Below are 21,514 nucleotides of genomic sequence, written 5' to 3' on the forward strand. Positions count from 1 at the left end.
TTCTTTAAAGTTAATAGAAAAGTCCTGGTTGATATAAAATTAAAGGTGATTCTAAGATATTATCAAAAATCAAGAATGACTACTACATTTTGTATATTCTTGAGCCGGTTTAGCCAAAAAATTCCCTTGTAGAAAAGAAACGAAAAAAGTTATCTAGATAGTTTAACTATACATATATACTCTCTTTTAAGAGCTTACATGATTTGCCTTTATGCTCCGGTTTTCTTATACATTGCATTTCCAATTGTTTTAGTTGCTCTTCTTGAATCAAGCATATCGCTGTTCCATCATACCACCAAATATTGCTAAAATTACAGTAACAGCACAATAGAAGTCCCTAATAGTAATAGAACAATTGACTTACAGTAAGGAAACCCATTAAATAGAAAAAAGTTTTTGTAAGCAGTATCCTCATATCGGCTTTACCGAGGAAAAATACTTCGTTTATAAAAAGAAACCTCAGGATAACAGGAAAAAGTGAAAAAAAATTATTATATATACCCATCACATTTTGGTGAAGGAAAACAATCACAAATATGCATTTCTGGAGAAATTTATGATAGCTAAAGTGGAGTATATATTTATTGCAACAGTAAAGGAGATCCTTCAAGATTAAAGGACACAATACCCAAATTTAAGGCATGGTAACATATAAAGGCAAAAAAAATTTGGCCGCTTAGCAAATTATGAATAAGCTAGAAGTTGATAATAAATCATCCCGTAAGAGTGCTGTTATTTTTTAGATGCTTCCGCGTCGTCTATAAAGCAAAAATAAACCCTCTTGGGATTGACAACGATATTGTCAATCTCGGTGCTTACACTTTTCCACTTCTTTTCAAACAGTTACAAGTTCATCAAGAATCCACACCGTCGACTCTCTCATGGGTTTCAATCGAAGCCAAACCTTGAAGTACTTTTTCACATTGATCTTCTTCTTTCTTTCATTCATTTCCGTTTCTTGTTCTCCCCCATGCCGCCATGATCAAATCCAACCCACAACAACATCCCCATCAATTAACAAACCACCCATGACTCGGTGTCAAGTTTTGTACGCCAAGAAAACCTGGCCATTTTTCATCAACAATCAAGAGAGGTACAAGAAGAGAAAGAAGAACACCAAGAACCTGACCAGCAGGCCGGCTCCTTTCTCAGTGATGCTTCCAAAGGGTTTCGTTCCCCCTTCTGGCTCCTCTCCTTGCCATAACATGAAGCCTGACTTGGTTGCATTTTACTGCGATCTCTCCACGGCATCAAAACCCTAGCTATCTTAATTACAGTGTAAGCCTACACAGGATGTAACTCGCCCTGTTAACACAAACATATACATTATCAAGATGCATGGTTCGTTCTCTTGGTTTAATTTCTTCTCGTTTTTCTTGTCCCTCTCTTCTTTGACTAATCGTCAAAAAGTTTTGTTGGTCTTGTAATAATAAAGGATACTGAGCGTAATAATAGTCCAAAGATGAATTGAGTATTAATGAAAAAAATATACGCAGTTGAGTTGAGTTCTAATCTTTTCTCTTGTTTTGTTTGTTTCTCGTTTTTCCAATAATGTCAACAATTATTGTATAGTACTAGGAGTACTTCTTTCATAAATAATTAACGGTTATTTCTTCTTCTTGCAGTAAGTTAATTTTGGTGCATTCTCTCTTTTGTAACTGTGTTGTTGTTTGGTTAAAATTAAGTCTAGGCAAATTTGAGATATGACGAGACGACGGTACAAACAATTATTAATTATAAAAATAGATCGGATGGTCAAGTTTCGATGAACAATTTTGACTGGAATGTTATTCCTGAATATTTTTACACATTTAAATTCAGACTTCAAAGCATTAATGATCTGCCTAAAATGCGATAGATGTTATACGGAGATGTCTGTTGCTTTGACATCTGCTATTAGTGAAGATGTATTGCGTCCGTGCGTGTGTGTGTTAATTTCCCACGAGCGTTGCGGAATATTTGGACGGTGGCATGTGAGTTTGCATCGTTTGGAGGGCACTTTTTTTCATGAGCGATGGACATTTTCGTAGCGTGTACTGCATTGCATGCAAAATCTTGTTTAGTATTTGTTATTTGGGAATAGCTGGCTGCTCTCCTTAAATTAATATATATAGATGTACATATAGCCCCACTTAGGCCGGCATGCGGAAGCTAATTTTAATTTTAAAGAATTAATTAATTGATGTAAATATGTAATGGCTAGCAAGCTTCATGTACTGAAGCCTGTAATTGAATGGAGTTCAAGTTTCACTGAGATATGATCAGATGAAATCACATAGTTATACTTATGATTTCTTCCCTGCGTTGGTTGAAGTTTCCGAATCTGCGACCACACGCGTTGTCCCGCATTTGCATTTTGTAAGTGAAAGATAAAGTCGTGAAATCACCATAATGGTCAGGTCATATTAATTTCCATCACGTTTAGGTTCACATTCCGTTTTCAAAAGTAAGTTTTGAAGAGGGCATAGAAGTCATTTTGTTTAACGAAAAAGGTCAAAGGCCAAGTAACTGGAGAACGAGACAGGCGTGTAATTTGCGAAGCTCAGTTCATCAGAGTTCAAAATGCTGCTTGTTCGAAAATCGAATGAAAATTAAAGCATGAACAGGGAAACAAAATGTCACTGAGAACACCCATCAAACACCTTCCCTCCATTTCCTATCGCGCTCTCTGTTTCTGCTCTACAATCTCCTCCACTCGCCAAACCCAAACAAAAACCCACAATCAGCAAAATCAAAGCGAGAGCCAACAGCAACACAAGGATCCCTACACCCTCCTCAGACAAGACCCAATAGAAATCCTCCTCTCACTTTGGGTCAAAACCTTCTCTTCACCAGCCACATTTTCCTTCCCAAATCTCACAGGCTTCCTCTCCAAGCTCGACCTGTGGGTCCTCGCTTACCAACGCGCTGCCGCTCACGTGACCGGCACGTTCCCTCCGCGTAATTCCCTCCACTCCAACACTCTCCATTCCCTCCTCTCCCTCCAAGACGCCGTCGTTCGCTCCCGCTTTCGATGGCACCAGAAATCCCACCAAATCCTCCTCAGCCCAAACGACACGCCGTTGGACAAACTCTCGAAAACGAAACTCAAAGCCTTTCTCGATTCGGGAGATCCCTTGTTTCAAGACCGGGTGGTTCAAGAGATCTTGCTGATGCTACTCGAACCGGTTTTCGAGAGTCGGTTTTCTTCCAAGTCACACGCGTTTCGGCCTGGAAGAAACGCCCATACGGTTATAAGAACCATCAGAAGTAACTTCGCTGGCTACGTGTGGTTTCTGAAAGGTGATTTAACTGAGCTTCTCGATCGTGTTCAATTTGACGTTATTTTAAATTGCGTTGAGAATGTTGTTAGAGATAAGAAGGTATTGAGTTTGATTAAATCAGCACTCAAAGATTCTAGTAATAGCAGAATTAAAAGTGATGGTAATTGTGAAGGGTTATTACGTAAGAGAAAGAAGAGGAAGAAGAAGAAGACGATCCTGAAAGCTAATGAACCAAAACCAGATCCTTATTGGTTAAGAACATTCTTTCATTTTGCGCCTGAAGAGGCGGCTAAGGTACCTTGTTATGGTCATTGTGGAATTTTGAGTCCTTTGCTAGCTAATGTATGTCTTAATGAATTGGATCAAATGATGGAGGAAAAAATTGTTAAGTTCTTTAAGCCTAATAAGCTTGATTCAGTATGGAAAGATTCAATAAATGATGGTTGTCATAACCCTGCTTGGCCGGAGTTTGTTCCGTTGAGTGAGAATGAGAAGACAAAGAAAATGGATTATGTTCGATATGGTGGCCATTTTTTGGTTGGTATTCGAGGGTCTAGAGAGGATGCTGTCCAATTGAGGGAAGAAATAATTGAGTTTTGCGAGAGAAGATTTGGAACAAGATTGGATGACACAAAAGTGGATATTGAACATATAAGTAGGGGAATTCAGTTCTTAGATCATATAATTTGTCGGAGAATGATACATCCCACTCTTAGGTTCGTAGGAACTGGTGGCAAAGTTGTTAGCAAGAAGGGTGTAGGGACCATGCTTTCTGTTACTGCTAGCTTGCAGCAATGTATTCGCAGGTTTAGGCGGCTTCAGTTACTCAAGGGCGATCGGGATCCCGAGCCATTGCCTTGTATTCCTATGTTGTACTCCAGTCAAGCTCATAGTAATTCACAGATGAATAAGTTTCTTGAGACTATGGCTGATTGGTATAGATATGCGGATAATAGAAAGAAAATCGTTGCCTTTTGTGCTTATGTGATTCGTAGTTCCTTGGCTAAACTTTATGCTGCTAGGTATAGACTGAAGTCTCGTGCCAAAGTGTATAAGAAAGCTTCTCGTGATCTCAGCCGTCCATTGAGGGAGAGGAGCAGCAATTCTGAACCTGAATATTCTGATCTTGTGAGGAGGGGACTTGCTGATGCAATTGAACGTGTCCAGTTCTCGCACATGTCTTTGATTCCGTCATGTGATTACTCTCCATTCCCTCGGAACTGGGTGCCTGGTCATGAGCGGGTTTTGCATGAGTATATAAGACTCCAAGACCCAAAATTCTTTTGTGACTTGCATAAGTCAATAAAACATGATGGTTTGTGCTTGCCTCAAGATCAGATATCAGAGATTGTTTGGGATTTTAAGACTGTGGGAGTCTGGAGATATCTGTCTCATGATGATACAGTAACAACAAATGACGCAGAGAAAATTGATGGGGCACTTTGATATATTTTAGGATATACTTGATCCCGGACTTGGAGTCAAACTACATGGATAATCAACCATAGTCTAAACTTGCCGAGGAAGTGAAAAGCAAATAAAAGATTGGACATAAGGACATTAGAAAATGGTTTTATATCCACTGGAGTTGAACACCATATATGTGATTACAGAGCGGTAAATGCTTGTAGGTGAACTTATTCCAGAAATAACAGATCAGCTAGATCAGATTTGTGTTGTCACGGTGCAAATCTTGAAAGCTAGTGCCAATCAGGTAATCCCCAACTTGTGTGAACCATCAAGATCTGAAGTTTTTGTTATTTTCATATTAAACTATAGCTAACAAACAGATTACTAGGTGATTGTTCTATCTCGACCACTGGTGTGGGAAACCCTTCCAAGTAGAACTGAGTAAACTCTGCAAACCTGCATGCTAAGTTAAATTTATGCTCGATTTATTTCCTTAGAACACTTCTTGAATTCTTCCTGCCAACATCCTCATCATCTTCATGTTCAAATGCTTGAATTGGGAAGGATGGGACGGGCCACTAGAGGCCTTAAAGTTGATCTTTCTGGAAGAAGGATCTTCGATGAATACATCGGAAATGCCGGTCCAAATGAATACCTTTTTACCCTCAATGCAAGTTGCATTTCTCGAGTAACTTTCCCCACAATTTTGGTTCCATAGGGGACTATCCGGTTAATGGGCTTAATATTTGTGCTGCTCCTGCTTCTTACACTTTCCTCAAATAAAACCCAAATGATCTGTAATAGCCAAACAATGCCATGGTTGGAAAGGGATGACTCCCAAGAATTTCACAAGCTTCTTGCTTACAGAGAGCTTCACAATGGTAAATCTTAGCTTCATCACTGTTACTTTCAATTAGTTAAGCCGCTATGTTAGTGTATGAGCGGATATCGATGGGTAGTTATAGACTTCATTTGTGGTTGTTTGGTGAGCAAGTTATTGGATGAAACTTGTAATGAGGTGTGGTTTACAAATGTGTTTAACTGCACTTGCATGAGTGCATTTGTGGTTGCGTTGGGAACTACTTGTATTTGATCACTCTTTACGCGACTGCTTGCATGTTTCTTCAATTAAATTTACATCTTTTGTATTATCACGACAGATTTATCAAGAAGACACATAGCAAGTGATTAATATTATGAATTGCGAGGGAACACTCACAAACTGAAACAAATAAAACAATGCTTCGAATCCTACGGCATCGGCCTTTGCTTATTTTGTTTTACGTAACCTTGGTTTTTCACATCATGCTTATCAGTTATCAATTGTCGAGGTCAAATGTTGCCGAGAAGCCACTAGGTGCCTGAAGCGTGGTATATCAGGAACGATGGCCCAAATAAAAACATCATCTTGTTCTTGGTACCCACTATATTTTTTCATGCGACATTTCTTATCTGTGCTCTAAATTGGGCGTCATACAACACTTGTCTTTTCGCAGAGTCCTAAGTTTTTTTTTTAAAAAAAAAAATTAAAAAGATTAAAAATCGCTGATTGAATTTTCCATTAATTTGTTGATTTGTTTGAATAATGAATTAATGAGACCGCAGCATATATTCACATTCCGAATTTTGCTGCCATTTCACGCCAGGAAACCAGCCTTGGATTCTCTCGTCAAAGTTGACAACAGACGCTAATCAGTTACTTAACAAGCAAAGTCTTTTTTTTTTTTTTTTTGAGAAGACTTAACAAGCAAAGTTAAGTGGCCAATGTACATAGAAATATATTTCTCTTCCTTCCTAAGAAACCCAATACATAAAATTACTAAAATCTAACGTAACATCTGTTAGGGAAAGTTAAGTGACCAATATACATAGAAATATATTTCTCTTCCTTTATAAGAAACCCAATATATATGCATAAGATTAAAAAATAAAACATCTGAAATCTAAAATTTATGACAGTTTGAATATCTGACGTTCAATTAATTTATAATTCATAACAAAAATCAACATGTCTAAATAAAGGATATCATAAAACATTTATTTAGAGAATCCCATCCCGATAGAGCCGGCGAGAACAATACTAACACGAACACACGACACATGTAACCAAATAAACTGCTGCCAGTGCTAATTCTCATCGAGCTCAAAGGCGGAGATAGGAAACGACCGAGCGAGCCCAGTAGAATTAGCAAAGGTGATTTTCTTGGAATCCGGAGCGTCAGTATAGATATCAGAAATTGAAACCCAGATCAAGAGCTCCTTACTTTTGACTCCAGTGAGTCTACGCATCCGACGGTCCTCAACAAAACCCGTCACTTCCGTATCGTACGACACATTCCTTCCGATGGAGCGGAACTTGTGCTCCGTCCGCTTCTTCTGCTTCAACCAAACGAACCCAGTAGCGCGATTATAACCCACCTCAACGAGGTCGTTCAAGGGGAGAAGCCCTTTCGGGAGGTTGATTTCGGCCAAAAGCTCGTGAGATTTTTGCTTGCAAATGGACTCCCCATGATAGATCTCTGCTCCCTCTTGGTTGTTTGCTATCAGTTGCTGTTGCGCCATTTTCTTACTTTCTTTCTTTCTTTCTTTCTTTCGTTCTTCTTCTGTCTTTGTGAAATCATGAGACAAATTGGGTATGTATTTATAGTATAAATTTCATGCTCTTTCGAAAGTACCAAAATGGGCTTGTAGACAGTTATTATTCCCCCCTTTTTTTTCTCTCTCTCTCTCTCTCTACACAACCCGAAGGCTTGAACGTCATTTAATTAATTGTTTTAGTTGTTTCGGTGCCTACCACGGTACCGCCCAACTCTCACCTCTATGTAATGTAATGCATGTGCGCGTTCCATTTCGGCGAACAAATTCAACCTTTTAAACAAGAATTGGATTTTTATTTTTTTGTATACGCAACTATTTTAAAGAGAATTCTTTCGGTCATTCCAATTTCTTGAAATAAAAATTGAGGCAATAGGGAGGGGTGGGTGAACTATCTGTATGAGAATGAGACTGCTCGTATTTACATATCCAATAAAATCCATGGGTTGATGCGTGCTGAAATTGATTAAATAGAGATTAAAATAATATTGTAGATGAAGATGTATAAATGAAATTTGTAATTTGGGTGAGATCGGTGTTGGTGCTGGGTGGTGATAGTTGAGTGATGATGGACAAAGACAAACATACGTGGCATGATGCTGTTGGCTCTTGCATTAATGACATATGACAGTAGTAGATAGTTCCGCCATTGGCTGATGGAAATGCGCAGCACAAGAGGCGTGAGTGAACAAAAATTATATATATTCACATTGAAAGGTGCCAATGTGAGAGGTGCATGATCTTTCTCACACCATATTTCAAGGATGACATGTGAAGCAAGCTTCTTTTGCTCATACACATACATATGTAGTTTGTTTGCATTATGTAGATGCCTAACTTATATTACTAACAAATTCTGATCAGGTCCTTAAAATATGGACCATAGCTTTTAAGTGCTAGATGGCCTATATGATCTGAAAATACACATTAAAAGAAAAAATAAAAACTATTTTCTTGGTAGAATTTAGATACTTAAATTTGAACCTATTTCTAAATATTTAAAAGTAAATAACCCTCATCAACACACACAGACTACTCAAACTCGAAGCCACTAGCCGATCAGACGGCTCGTATTTATCTCTTTCATTCTTAGACCAAATACACTTTTTTTCAACTAAGAGCATCTCCAAAAAGCTCTATTAATTTTACTCTTTAAATATATATTTGTTTACCCATATGATAAAAATGAGAATGAACCTATTTCCAAATATTTAAATTTGAATCTATTTCTAAATATTTAAAAGTAAATAACCCTCATCAATACACACATGTTACCCAAACTCAAAGCCACTGGCCGATCAGACGGCTCGTATTTGTGTCTTGCATCCTCAGACCAAATACCCTTTTCTTCAAATAATATGCTTGCTTTGCTCTGCTGTTTAATCAAGCAAAGAATTATACTAAAAAGAACAATTTCCTGCCAACCTGTTATCGTTCATTTGTTTGTCAGCTTTTCTCCTCTCTTGTGAAAAGTTCGCTAGATAGATTTTCTTTCTTTCTTTCTTTCTTTGCTTTTCTATTTGTAACTTTTAGTCAGAGACAAAGTCAATAACGGGATTTAACTACCCCACATTTTCAAAAGATAATTCTGGCAACTGCTACAGCTGCTGCCATTAATAAACAACAATTCATGGCTTGCCCTTTTGGTTCCTTTGCCGTTGCTGGCCTTAGATCCTTCTTCATTGGCACCGATCCCAACTCTTTTAAGACTGTGCCTATACTCAACGGCAATATCCTCAAACACTTGCTCCTCAAACATGTTCAATTTGAGCTTGGGGCTCATGTTATCTCTCACGTATGCAAAAGCCAGTTGGTCTCTTGGATTAAATGCTTCCAATTCACTGAACATAAGGCATGAAAATAGATTGCTCCTCAGTCCATGCTTCCTCAGTATTAGAGCACTATCTGGTACATCTGCCGATACATATTATTAAAAACACCCATCATTTTCATTTTTAATTGCACGGCTAAGACAATTCAAAATTTTTTTAAACGAATTAGGTTACATATCAATAATTGATCACCTGCCACATGCATGCAATATAAAATAAACAATGAGATGCATTTGCTTGCGGTTGCAGATCCCAAACAAAATGAAGTTCACGCATATATGCATGCAAGAAACTTAGACACTCAATTCGATATTTTGAAAAACTGCGACGTATACACGATAAAAGCGCAATATGCTCTATGGACCAACATCAATTATTAAAACGTTTAAACGTTTATTTGTCCTTCAAGGACCACAATTCACTTTATGTACAATACAAGGCATGTTATGTTATCCCACACACTACGGCTAGGTGTATTAGGTGGAGCAGTGAAGTTCGGTCTAGTCTACTTAACTTTAATAAAAGAAAAATAATGGAACTCTATTATACTGCAAGAAATTAGTGATGCTGAAGCTGAAATGCTATTCTCGTTCTAGCTGCTTGGCTATGCTGGGCTTAAAATATTTCACCTCTAGACTCCAGTTGCTTCCCCTACAAATCACTGACTTCAAAATTAATAATAGACCTTTCAATGGTCAATCTATGCCGAGTCCACTTACCTTCGCTCAAATAAAAAGTTACCCAGTAACTTGATGAATACTCAGTTCCTTTACACAGAGAAAAGAGTACCTCGATGACGAATGGGCTAAAAGATGTGTTTTGAAGAAACTTCAACACTAATTAAGCAGCACTGGGCAGTCATCATTGACTTGCTAAAGCACATCAATGAATTGGCATTATGTAAAGTTTCTATTGTCAATTACGGGGGTGACTTTATCCCTAACAAGGGATTCTGTGTGTCTTCATATGCCACGGAAACAGATATGAAATGATAGCATTTCATCTTGATTTTAACACTTCTTGGAAAACAAATCACTTGGAAGTATGAATTAATTAAATTTAGTTACCTGAGGGATAGGGCAGTTTATTGGAACTCCATGGCTGCAATCCATTCTCACAATATGTCTCCATTTGCATCAGCAATGCATTGACATCTCGCCATTTCTTCCACCTTGCAGTTGCCATAGCTTCTTCCATAGTATGAATAAAAAATGGATGTTTCGATATTGCCATATCCACGTTCTCCGAGACAACAAGTGCATGGATCAACAGCAATGGATCAGCCGTTAGCTGCAACTTTGCGTCTACCCAAATGCTGAACTTTGAGTTTGGGAATAATCTATGAACCAAGTATTTAGGTATCACTCCATTCATAGCTGGATTCTCATACAAATTCTTGCTTGAAACTTTTACAATTCTCCAAGCGCCGATTTTAAATTCGTTGGATTTTTCATATATTAAATGGTGATGTTCGAGCCCTTTGAGGGTTGTGTCATCCACAAACATGAAGAAACATACAGTTTCTAAGGTTTTGGATCCTAGGCCTCTTGGTTGCCGGATTTTGTCGTGGTTATTGAAAATAGCTGAGACTACAACAACGCCATGGCAATTTTCCATTGCAGTCCTATCTGAAACTCATAGATGAATATAGAAGTACAGAGAAAGAAATATATTAGAAAAATTAAAATGTAAAAGCTCATTCATGTTTGACTATAAATGAATTTCATAAACAGTTCTTCAAGTGAAAAAGATATGGAAACTATTCATCAAGATCAAGTCATCTCGGTGGTTGTTCATACTGAACGCAAAAAGATTTCAACAAGTAGAGCAAATAGGAACATTCTTGAAAAAGAAACAATTTGAAACTAACCAGAGTCACTTATAGGAAACTTCTTGAAGAACCCACAAGGAAGATCTAAACTGTTATTCTGATGATCAAAATAAGCTATGCTCTTTTTTGTGCCGAAATGTCCACCAAAACTATCAGCATTCCCCTGCATATACTTCAAAACCGGCGGAAAAGCTGAAGAATTTCCACATAAGTCTTGGATTTCCTTGAATACCACCTTATAATCTGAAGAGAAACCAAATTACCAAACAATTCATTATCAAGAAAGAAAAAATGAGGAAAAAGAAACGCAATAATCTTGTTCGGAATAACAAACTAACCCATCACAGAAGAACACATTAACATTCATTCAAATTCATAATCAGAAACAAAAACAGAAACTGATTACAACAGGGGAAAAAAAAATTCATCTTAGAATCGTAGTATCAATGGTCAGACTGATAGTGCCCACTCAGCATTAGCACAAAAAACAACTATGAGAAACTTACAATTAAGTCACCAAAGCTGATAATCTGAGCTCACAATTTCACAGAGAATGAGATGAGAGAAAAATTAAAACCTGAGAAGAGGACTGAAGATGAGCAAGAAGAGCGGCGAGCAGGGAGAGCGTACTTGTGCTCTCCATAAGAATGAGGATACGTGAATAAGGGAGTCTGAATTGGATCAAAGGGTGGGTCCTTGAAGCCGCATTGCGAAGGAGAGAGAGAATTACGAAGAGCAAAAAACAGAGTAGAGGCGAGATAAAGCAGAGAGAAACAGAGGAGTTTTGATTGGAAGAGCAGAGGAATTTTGCAAGGAGTTGTCTTCCCCATAAAGATTCACCGTTTTCATGAGTTTCCTCAACTTTCATCCCTTTTCATGTATATCAATCTTATCATATCACGTGTCGTTTTCAAAGCTTTGGTTTCTTCACTTTTTCCTGTTTGTTTCGGTTACAGTCTAATGAGCCGTACGCTTTAAGATTTTACATGACGACCGAATACAATATATATCGTTTTGACCGAATACAATATATATATTTTTTTTACTTTCCCGCATCCAGTTGTAAACCAGTAAGTTGTAACAGTAAATTTTCAATAGAGGCTTTCCTAAAAATCCAATTAATTAAATAATGACATGTAATGTACTTTTGATTGTACACTAAAATTTCCCTATATTCCTTTTTTTTTAAAAAAAAAAAAATTTCCTCCTTTTGATCAAAACTTGATTCCAACTGGATGGAAATTGGAAACCGAGAGTCATAAATGGACGGTAGCAGTGGCCAGTGGGGGAAATATAATGAAACAGGACAATAAAATTAGCTCGCTTCAGCCTATTTACAGTAGGGCAGCAGAATCAAAGCTAAAACATATGCTGTGTTCGTGTCTTCTAGCAACTAGTGGAGCCAAAATAAAACAAAAATAAATGACAACTAGTCTTCAAAACAATGATCACCCACAGCCACTTAAATTAAACTTAGCATGCCCTTAAACAACTAAACAATGATTAAGAAAACAACTATTCTCTCTGCCTACCTGTCATTTTTGTCAGCTATTCCCTGTGAAAGTTCGTTGGTTAGTTAGCTTTTGCTTCTTTTTTCTTTTCTTTTTTTTTTCCCTTCTCTCTCTACATAACAGTTAATTCGAGACTAAAATCATTTATGGGCTTCATCCCACACTTCTGAAAGATAATTCTGGCACCTGCTACAACAGCTGCTATTAACAATCAAATCGCTCCTCGCCCTTTTGGTCCTTTGGGTTGTGTAACTTTCTTCATCCCTGATACTGCTCCGAACTCTTTTCAGATTGTGCCTGTATTCTGCAGCTATCTGCTCAAGTACCTCCTCCTCGAACATGTTCAATTTGAGCTTGGGGCTCATCAAGTCTCTCACATATGCGAAAGGCAGTTGGTCTCTCGGATTAAATGCTTCCAACTCATTGTACAAAAGGCAGGAGAATAGATTGTTGCTCAGTCCATGCTTCCTCAGGATTATAGCAGTATTTGGAACATCTGCTAACACATAGATTAACATCATCACTTTCATTTTTAATTGGAAACTAGTGCTTGAATAAAGTCATGGATAATTCATCAATCACAAGCAAGATCATTCATGTGCAGATACCAAATCAAATGAATTAATGTATGCAATTGGAGACATTTCAATTTTAATTTTGATATCATAAGATAAGCAACAATTTGCTTTTGTGAAAGCAATGATTTGGTATTATTTGGTTTTCAAGACCGCAGTCAACTTTGATGTAGAAGTAGGTGGCGAAGTTGGGTCTATTTTAATTAGAGGAAACAAAAAAAAAAAAAAGATTTAGGGAGGATTCTCTGTCATTTTCTTTTGTCCTGTTTTTTTGGCAAAAGAACAATGCATGAGGAGAAGGAATATGCTAAAATGCTAAAAAACATGTGCAACTTGAGGTTTGGGCCCTAATTTTTCCCAATTTTATTAGTTTCACTAATTACTTGTTCAGCACTACTAATACTAAAACTCATTTGTAATTGATGTTCTATTTTAAAAGTAAGTTTTTAGTAAGAACTTAATTTTACTTGATCGCTAATGTTTATTGACTGCCCACCTACTTATAATTTACAGCTAGTGATTTTAATCTCAAATGCACCCCAAATATAATAGAAGTAAAATGGAAAGGAATATTAGTATGAGAGGTAGGGGATTACAAGCTCTTCTTCTCCTTCTGATATTACTTCACAGGCACTTGAACCAGCAAGTTCACTCAGTATTTTGCTACCTAAAGTAATCCCAGCTTCCTAGTTTCGGAACCTAATCAGTATCATATAATAAAGTGCAGCTCATGGATTGATCTCTGAAAATAAACTGAAGAGATGTGCTTTTACAGATGATTTTAAAGAAACTTCAATGCTAATGAACCAAGCAGCAATCATTCGCCGGTTAAACAAAGCACATCAATGAGATGGGCACCACTCTTAATACTCTTCTAATAAAAGACATCATGCATCACTGTAAATGAATTCCCTACTTAATTTAAGTGGACTTGTGATTTTGACCCAAAACTATTGTGAACTTTTAACAGGTATTGAATTACAAATTTAGGCATACTTCAAACAAAATACATGAAAGAAAAATAGAAAAAAATAAAAAGGAGGTAATTAAATTATCAAATGGAGAACCATGGGCTTGAAGATTGAACAACTGTAAATACCTGTAGGATAGGGCTTATTGGAACTCCATGGCTGCAACCCATTTTTACAATATGTCTCCATTTGCCTTTGCAATGATTCAACATCCCACCATTTCTTCCATCTTGCAGTTGCCATAGCTTCTTCCATTGTATGAATAAAAAATGGATGTTTCGGTATTGCCATATCAACATTCTCCGCCACAACAAGTGTATGAATCAACAACAATGGATCTACCATTAGCTGCAACTGCGCATTTATCCAAATGCTGTACTTCGAATTTGGAAATAGTCTATGAACTAAGTATTTAGGTATCACTACATTCTTTGCTGGATTAGAATATAAGTTTTTCCTCGAAACTTTAACAATTCTCCATGCACCTATTTTATAATCAAGGACTTTTCTCGGAATTAATTGGTGATATCGAAATCCTTTGAGGGTTACATCATCTATAAACATGAAGAAACATACATTGTCTAGGGTTTTGGATCCAAGGCCTTTTGGTTGCCGGATTTTGTCATGGTCATCGAAGATAGCTGATACTACAACAACTCCATTGCAATTTTCCATTTCAATTCGATCTGGAAAACACCAAAAAAGCATATTAGAATAAACTATGTAAACATAAAGTCATCTATGTGCTTTTCTATATCCAACAACTTAAAAAACAGTGCAACAAACGAAGGAAAAAGCAATTATTGATGATTGATAAGTATAGAACTAACCAGAATTACTAATGGGAAACTTCTTGAAGAACCCACAAGGTAGCTCCTCACTGTCATTGGAATGATTAAAATATGAAAGTCTCCTATTTGTACTAAAAGTCCCACCGAAAGTATCACCATCCTCCATCATATACCTCAAATTCGGGGCAAAAGCTGAAAAATTCCTACACAAATTCTGGATCTCCTCCAACACTGGCCAATAATCTAATCACAAAAAATAATAATTAAACAACCGATCCATTATGAAGCAATCAAAAGCACTTATAGTTCAAGCACATAGAATACGCACTGGGAAGGTATTTCAAGCCTTAATTTCAAGCTTAAGTTTTTAGGTGAAGTAATATCATGGTCAAGTTTGATCCTTATGTCAAATTCCCCAATACTAACTTTATTGGCTAAATAAATATTATATTAATTCACACAGAGGGAAGTGGGTCGCCTTGTACACGACACATGCAAACGTATTTTGAAAAAAACAAAGAGAAAAGAAAAAGCCAAATTCAAGTGTGTGATCACAGAGACCAAAAACGAGCCATAATTATACATGTATAACATGCAAACTACTCATAATTGAAAAAAAGGAAAATCGAAGCCCCATTATCTAACAATCAATGGGCAACAGTAATTCAATACATGAATCATAAAATATAATCCCATTTACGTGAAATAACAAAAGAAACGAAAACCTGAGAAGTAAACAGGAGAGGAGCAAGAGGAGCGGTGAGTGGGGAAAGCGTGGTTGTGCTCTCCGTAGGTAGAAGGATAAGAAAAGAGAGGGGCCTGGATTGGATCAAAGGGCGATGATCTGAAGAGGCATTTCGTTGGAGACAAAGCGTTGTAAAGAGCAAGAAACATAACGCTGAAGAGATACAACAATGACGTACATAACAGCTTCGATTGGCACAGGGGTGGCGTTCTGTACTGCGCGTATTTCCCCATATATTATCTATCATTTCCATAACTCACTCCCTTTTCACCTCCTCAGATCTCATTCTCATCATCATTTCTTCCTCTAATTTTTCCTTTCCTTCTGTTTCTGTTAACAGCAAGATCGTACGGCCACGAGGACAGCCTTCAGTATCTGTTTATTTCCGAGTTCACGTCCATCAAAGCTGTTATGGTCTCTACTACCTAAATGCCCTATCTAAGATATCTTTACTTGTATCTATCTATTATGATTGAAAACACGACACTTATATTTGTCACGTCTATTGATCATATGTATATTTTTTCTTTCAATTACGGATTTTCCTTTTTTAATCCAATACGCTTTGCATCATATTTCTCTCATAATGATACAATTTCATTTATAAGGGAATTAAATAATTTATAACTGAGGTTACTGCTTGCTGCATTCTCCTACCTCTAATACGCCCATGTATCTTCAATGCATTATTAATATTGATTGAGCAGCTGATATATTTACATGAATAGCGACGAACAATCTTATATAAATCATTAATATATTGAGTTAAGTATCTATTTAATCCCTATATCAAAAAAAAAAATTACCTCAAGATATATCTACTGTAAAATATGTTACACTTATACCCTTATTTTATTTTATTTTATTGTTTTACAATAATATCCTTACAACAATATTCTTGAGGATATTAATAAAAAATATTAATTTATCAAATTAATCTTAAAAATGACATAAAATTTTGTATTAACTCATATATTATTATTTTACTTTTATGATTAGTTTATTAAATTTCTTTTTATAAAAATAATTATTAGTAAGATTATTGCAAGAATATTAAATATTGCTTTAATTGCGGCTGATATTAATTTATTTATAAATAATTATTAACAAGATTTGTAGCAAATTTATTAAAAAAAAGAACTATTTCTATCATATTAATATTTATTGGTTAATTTGATAATAAATAATTATTGGTTAATTCTTTGATTAATTTTTTATAGGTAAATTAATTAATACCAAGAATGTTGTTGCAAGAATATTATTGTAAGAGAAAAAAAAAAAGAGTAATGGTACAATCACAAACTCTTGTACAAACTGATGTGGTATAATAAAATTGGTTGAATTAAATATCTCTTAGCCCACATAATTTATTTTCGTTATTTTGTATTTTCATTCAACTAATGAATTAATAACACATCAGTTTGTACAAGAGTTTGTGACTCTATCATCACTCAAAAAAAAAAAAAAGATAAGAACATAACATATCTAATTGCAGGGATATTTTGATCTATTTTTTAAAATGTAGGAACTAAACGGGAACTCAGTCAAAATATAGGAATTAAATAAATATTTATCCTAGGTCCTACCATGGCTTTTAATTCTACTAATAGTATTATATCATGTTAGTTTGTACAGCATATATACAATAATATTAGGGATCTAATAATTAAGTTTCAACTTAAACCCTAATGTCACTCATTTATTGAATGATTGATTTCATAATTAGTAAAATTATTTAACCACCATTTAATAGATGAATGCCGCATTAATTGGAATCCAAATTAAGACTTAGATGTTAAAATATATGGCATTGCTCTTTTATATATATATATTAACATCTTAAATAATTTTTTCCCTGGTGTGAATTTTATTAAAATATAAAAAGATAAGAAAAAAAAATCTACAAATTAGTAAAGAAAATCGAAAATTAGGAAGCCCCATGAATCTACATGTAAAACCTTTGCTAACAGAGGCAGGCGGATTAAAATTATTATTAATTGTTATTTGTACGATATTGTTTGTACAGAACTCTTATTGATTACAAGTGCAGTAGAATCATCTAATAATGACATTGATCTGTTCTGTTACCAAAATGGTGAGCAAATCGACAGGTAACACAAATAGCTCTGGTTACTTGTTCTTCCTCTTACTTGTCTCTTGGATGTCACGTTTGAGCAAATTGACCACGTTCACAAACTTATCAAAGTCGTCGATGACTTCATAGAGTTGGGCATCTTGCTGATCCGGAGGCCATAGGAAATTACTTTGCATCTCGTTAAATTGTTCCCAATTTGAGAATGCTTCTTTGGGTTGCTCTAAAATCACGTTAATGATTGCCTGAAAATTTTAACGAGCACAAGTTCTAATACGTGAGAAAATTTTATGGCTCTCGCACTAATTTAAGGAAAAGAGAAGTAAATTCACCTTATACAGCGGACGTCGAGCATCAGAAATGTCCTCTTCATCTAAACACTTGCAGTGGAGAGCCTTTTCAAAATCCCCCTATAAACAACGTACCAAACTGATTTAAAATCCTCAGACCCAGCTGGGAGTACAATATATAAGAAAAGAGAAGATGGAGCTTATCCATTTACACAAATTTGTCATTAGACTGTGAAGCAGAGATTACGATTAAAGCATAACATGTGGTTTGCCGAATTAATAAAGAAATCAAAATTAGCATTTTTGGATTATAAATACATTTGAAAGTTCACTGGATCTTTGGACTGTGCAAGGTGTTTGATAAAGTCAGCAAAGTGTTTGATGATTTGCCTCAATGCGAATAACTACACCAGATCATTATCAGTCCTCCCTCAAATCTGGCAGGTGACTTGTAAATTCAGATGTAGTGTACCACTCGTGACAAGAGTAAGTGACTCAGCAGCAACGCAAAAATCTAGAGCATGAATGGATAATGCTCAATCCAGAACCAAGACGAATGAATATTGCTGTAGCAACAAGGACAACCATCGGATAAATTCATTCTGAGCTACGAGATTAACAGCTAAGAAATGTACTGAGCTCTACTGGAAGTGCAAGAAAACCTTTTATTATTATTATTATTATTTTTTTGTACATACTGAGTTGTTAAAAATGAAATGAACCAGTGATGCATTCATATTTTTTAATGTTTGCAGCTTTGTTGTTGAATTAGTTTGCCAATTTTAACCATAAGAAACATACATCACCTTGTAGATGAGCATTTCTTCACGCAGCATTTGAATCTCATAAGCTTCATGCTGTTTATTTTCATTTTGGGCCTTCTCCAATGCTTTTTCCAATATAGTCACTGCTTCAGCTTCTTTTCCGCTCATTTCCAGCTTTGCAACAGTTCGCTTGAAATACAAATGTGCAACAACTCAAACTCACACACATGTATTGTTAATTGCATTTTTTCAATCAACAAATTATCAGCCAAACTAGATATTAGAACTTACTTTACCTCAAGATTTTACCATTCTAATGAGAAATTTGAAAAAAAAAATAAAAAATGGGATCACTTTAGAGATGCCTAGCTAACCTGCAACTTCTTGAAATCAGGATGTGCCTCTTGAAGCAAATCCTTCAACTCAATCTCAGCTGCTGCCAAAGATGTTTCATCGGCGCGTGCATGGTGATAATCAATCAGTCTCTCTAGGGCCAATTTGCCTCCATGTAGAACCCCAACAGACATAGACCTTGTAAGAACACCATGATTCTTATGCTTTCTCCAAGCACGGCTTGTGTAAGCCCAGGCAACATAAAAGCTGGCAAAGATGACAACGGGTGTTGCTGTCACTGCCATGGCTCCATATTTAGTATTTATAGTGATGTTAGTGAACAAGTTTGCTATGTCATCCAATGTTTTTCTCATTGAGGGGTATGAAAAAACAGACATATTAAATTTGTCAGCCTATTCTTAAGATACCAACAAAGTTTCTCCCCATGTGAAACAAAACCAAGATGTAGAAAATAGAAATGGAGATCCAAATCATTACGTGGACAAGGAGCAGTGTAACAGAAAGCTTTTCAAAAAGCAGTAATATTCCGATTTCAATCTTGCTATGCGAGTAAGGAACCAATCAAGTGTTTTCTCACTTATAAGTGCTTTTCAACAAAATATTATAGCATTATTCCTAACCCATGTAGGAAGGAATAGAAAAAAAAAACTTTTATTGTCTTCTTTGATAATCTTTCACATAATGTTTCGGAAAAAAAGCATTTAGGCCACGAAATTGGGGAAGAAATGGACCACTACGTGTGCTATGTGCTGACAACCAAGTCTAAAAACCCTTAAGCACATAATTATAAGCAAAAAGGCTTTTGGGAAAACTGTAGTCGAGTAGCAAGATGCCTCTAATTTTCGGTAAAGCAAAATTACTTGTGTCTGAAGCAATTAATGATGCCTTACTTCAACATTCACCTTAAGAATATTTTTTATACGTGATTGATTATATTTGTGTAAAGTAGTAGCAGTGACGTAGAAATTGCAATAAATTTGCTCTATAGTGACAAAATCCATTTTAATGGAATCTGCGCTTTGCCTAAACTTTTGCCCCTCAGTTGCCATGAGGGTTAAGCCAGTAACCAAACTTGGATCAGGCCATTCATCAATTTGGATTTCACTTTCAAAAGGTTCAACTCGCCGCCCATTTGGGAGGGTTTTCAGTCCTGTGATTTGTGCACATGACGGTTCTTCAACGCCTTCAGAAAATGATAACAAAATTGTAAAAGGGGCAGTAGGGGCATCACTGGTTTTGACGTGTGCTCTTGGTATTATGAGTTTCAGTAGTAGGATGAATCCGAAAGCCATTGCTGCAGGTCCAATGGAAATGTATCAGAAAGCTCCAAGGATGTCGGTGTTGCCACACCCAATTGGTGGGAGATATGCGCTGAATTCATTCTTGGACGTCAGTGTTAGACTGGCGTCCAGTAAAGCAGAGCCCTTTTATTGGCCCAGGTACACTGTGCCTCCTGGCCCTTCCGCGGAAGATGTCAATGCCATCAAGGTCCTAATCTCTAAACTCCACAAAAAAAGCTTCAAACTTGTGAATTGTGTATAGTATTAGTATGTTTATTAGAAATAAGCCATAACTAGATTTTATTCAAAATTATATATGTTTGTAGGCGGAAGCAGTGAAGCAAATGAAATACGGGAAGCCTGAATTTGCGGTGACCCTGTTGAAAAAAGTTTATGAAGACTGCAAGAATGAGCCTGAGCCAGCATACAATGTGGAGATGGCGTTGGTTGAAATTCTCATCTACCAGGTACACAACTTGCATATGAAATAAAAGAAGATGAATGAAAAATTGTGCTTCATATATTCCCTTTCTGATAATCACCATTCAACGCGATTTTGCTTAATCAGGGCAAATATAGAGAAGCCTTGGAATGCAACTGCCTCAAGGATGAACAACGTATCCCGTCCGACGGTCGATTCCCTTTTTACAAGGTTTGTAATTCTTAGCTATATTACATTATCTATCACGAACAAATTGAAGAAAATAAATAAATAAATAAATTGCGTAGTGACAATTTAGTATTTTACTGGAACAGGCAATAATATATACCATGTTGAACATGGAGGAAGCAAAGAAATGGTGGGAAGAATTTGCAGAAACCATCGACGATGAAGAGTTTGATCCTACCAAGGGGTTTCACTAATGAAAGCGCTGACAACTTGCTCGTTGTCGATGCAAGCGAACATAAAGCATTTGCTGAGGGGAGTAACGGAGCTAATGTCACGGATTTTCTGTGGCAATCACCCAAAGCCCAATTTCTTAATGGGCCTTATTGTTCGTTAATGTAGACTCAAGCCCGCCCAAAAACTGGGCCGAGGTACGTTGCATCCAACTTTTTATTTTAGTAATGGGGGGACACATTATTTCGCGTAATACATGTACAACTTGTTTTACTACTAGTGAAATCACGTTCCACAATAATACTAAAATTTGTTGTTAATATGTAATAAATAATTTTATTTTATTAATTTTTTATTTTTTTATCTTGA

The 21,514-nt window shown here is 36.2% G+C and overlaps 6 protein-coding genes across 7 annotated transcripts; 2 read left to right on the top strand and 4 right to left on the bottom strand.

Annotated features, from left to right (window-relative positions):
* Positions 1–2,486: 2,486 nt before the first annotated feature.
* LOC102615651 (nuclear intron maturase 1, mitochondrial) lies at positions 2,487–6,404 on the top strand. Its single transcript, XM_006467409.4, has 2 exons — positions 2,487–4,977; positions 5,062–6,404. Exon 1 carries the CDS (start codon positions 2,616–2,618, stop codon positions 4,707–4,709), a length of 2,094 nt encoding a protein of 697 aa, XP_006467472.1. The 5' UTR covers positions 2,487–2,615; the 3' UTR covers positions 4,710–4,977; positions 5,062–6,404.
* Positions 6,405–6,593: 189 nt separating this feature from the next.
* LOC102615359 (hypothetical protein) lies at positions 6,594–7,299 on the bottom strand. The gene has a single exon (XM_006467408.4). The coding sequence runs from the start codon at positions 7,233–7,235 to the stop codon at positions 6,801–6,803; it is 435 nt and encodes a 144-aa protein (XP_006467471.1). The 5' UTR covers positions 7,236–7,299; the 3' UTR covers positions 6,594–6,800.
* A 1,108-nt stretch (positions 7,300–8,407) lies between these two features.
* On the bottom strand, positions 8,408–11,865 carry LOC102615077 (probable hexosyltransferase MUCI70). Of its 2 annotated transcripts, none has more exons than XM_006467407.4 (4): positions 11,509–11,862; positions 10,971–11,174; positions 10,168–10,728; positions 8,408–9,182 (listed from the first exon to the last, which is right to left on the bottom strand). In XM_006467407.4, exons 1-4 carry the CDS (start codon positions 11,759–11,761, stop codon positions 8,827–8,829), a joined length of 1,374 nt encoding a protein of 457 aa, XP_006467470.1. In that variant the 5' UTR covers positions 11,762–11,862; the 3' UTR covers positions 8,408–8,826. The 2 variants fall into 2 exon arrangements, with proteins under 2 accessions (XP_006467470.1, XP_024950354.1); XM_025094586.2 differs by lacking the exon at positions 8,408–9,182 and adding an exon at positions 9,453–9,751 and having other exon boundaries at positions 11,509–11,865.
* A 371-nt stretch (positions 11,866–12,236) lies between these two features.
* On the bottom strand, positions 12,237–15,757 carry LOC102614591 (probable hexosyltransferase MUCI70). Its single transcript, XM_006468127.3, has 4 exons — positions 15,505–15,757; positions 14,819–15,022; positions 14,117–14,674; positions 12,237–12,938 (listed from the first exon to the last, which is right to left on the bottom strand). Exons 1-4 carry the CDS (start codon positions 15,755–15,757, stop codon positions 12,583–12,585), a joined length of 1,371 nt encoding a protein of 456 aa, XP_006468190.1. The 3' UTR covers positions 12,237–12,582.
* Positions 15,758–17,470: 1,713 nt separating this feature from the next.
* Positions 17,471–19,483, bottom strand: LOC102614771 (uncharacterized). The gene is made up of 4 exons (XM_006467406.4): positions 19,045–19,483; positions 18,713–18,859; positions 17,949–18,026; positions 17,471–17,861 (listed from the first exon to the last, which is right to left on the bottom strand). Exons 1-4 carry the CDS (start codon positions 19,399–19,401, stop codon positions 17,655–17,657), a joined length of 789 nt encoding a protein of 262 aa, XP_006467469.1. The 5' UTR covers positions 19,402–19,483; the 3' UTR covers positions 17,471–17,654.
* A 451-nt stretch (positions 19,484–19,934) lies between these two features.
* Positions 19,935–21,514, top strand: LOC102614485 (uncharacterized). The gene is made up of 4 exons (XM_006467405.4): positions 19,935–20,512; positions 20,631–20,771; positions 20,873–20,956; positions 21,061–21,514. The coding sequence occupies exons 1-4, from the start codon at positions 20,030–20,032 to the stop codon at positions 21,166–21,168; spliced, it is 816 nt and encodes a 271-aa protein (XP_006467468.2). The 5' UTR covers positions 19,935–20,029; the 3' UTR covers positions 21,169–21,514.

This window comes from Citrus sinensis, chromosome 2 (genome assembly GCF_022201045.2).
Source record: "Citrus sinensis cultivar Valencia sweet orange chromosome 2, DVS_A1.0, whole genome shotgun sequence".
Classification (NCBI taxonomy): domain Eukaryota; kingdom Viridiplantae; phylum Streptophyta; class Magnoliopsida; order Sapindales; family Rutaceae; genus Citrus; species Citrus sinensis.

What these genes read in the sequence shown, in the direction of transcription:
- LOC102615651 (XM_006467409.4), top strand. Translation starts at nt 2,616, where the DNA reads ATGTCACTGAGAACACCCATCAAACACCTTCCCTCCATTTCCTATCGC.
- LOC102615359 (XM_006467408.4), bottom strand. Translation starts at nt 7,235, where the DNA reads ATGGCGCAACAGCAACTGATAGCAAACAACCAAGAGGGAGCAGAGATC.
- LOC102615077 (XM_006467407.4), bottom strand. Translation starts at nt 11,761, where the DNA reads ATGGGGAAGACAACTCCTTGCAAAATTCCTCTGCTCTTCCAATCAAAA. An exon ending in ATCTTCAGTCCTCTTCTCAG is followed by an intron (nt 11,175 to 11,508) that starts GTTTTAATTTTT and finishes GTTTCTCTTCAG; the next exon opens with ATTATAAGGTGGTATTCAAG. An exon ending in TAAACTGCCCTATCCCTCAG is followed by an intron (nt 9,183 to 10,167) that starts GTAACTAAATTT and finishes ATGTATCGGCAG; the next exon opens with ATGTACCAGATAGTGCTCTA.
- LOC102614591 (XM_006468127.3), bottom strand. Translation starts at nt 15,757, where the DNA reads ATGGGGAAATACGCGCAGTACAGAACGCCACCCCTGTGCCAATCGAAG. An exon ending in CTCTCCTGTTTACTTCTCAG is followed by an intron (nt 15,023 to 15,504) that starts GTTTTCGTTTCT and finishes TTTTGTGATTAG; the next exon opens with ATTATTGGCCAGTGTTGGAG. An exon ending in GTTTCCCATTAGTAATTCTG is followed by an intron (nt 14,675 to 14,818) that starts GTTAGTTCTATA and finishes GGTGTTTTCCAG; the next exon opens with ATCGAATTGAAATGGAAAAT.
- LOC102614771 (XM_006467406.4), bottom strand. Translation starts at nt 19,401, where the DNA reads ATGTCTGTTTTTTCATACCCCTCAATGAGAAAAACATTGGATGACATA. An exon ending in CTGATTTCAAGAAGTTGCAG is followed by an intron (nt 18,860 to 19,044) that starts GTTAGCTAGGCA and finishes TTGTATTTCAAG; the next exon opens with CGAACTGTTGCAAAGCTGGA. An exon ending in AAGAAATGCTCATCTACAAG is followed by an intron (nt 18,027 to 18,712) that starts GTGATGTATGTT and finishes CGTTGTTTATAG; the next exon opens with GGGGATTTTGAAAAGGCTCT.
- LOC102614485 (XM_006467405.4), top strand. Translation starts at nt 20,030, where the DNA reads ATGGAATCTGCGCTTTGCCTAAACTTTTGCCCCTCAGTTGCCATGAGG. An exon ending in TTGAAATTCTCATCTACCAG is followed by an intron (nt 20,772 to 20,872) that starts GTACACAACTTG and finishes TTGCTTAATCAG; the next exon opens with GGCAAATATAGAGAAGCCTT. An exon ending in GTCGATTCCCTTTTTACAAG is followed by an intron (nt 20,957 to 21,060) that starts GTTTGTAATTCT and finishes TTACTGGAACAG; the next exon opens with GCAATAATATATACCATGTT.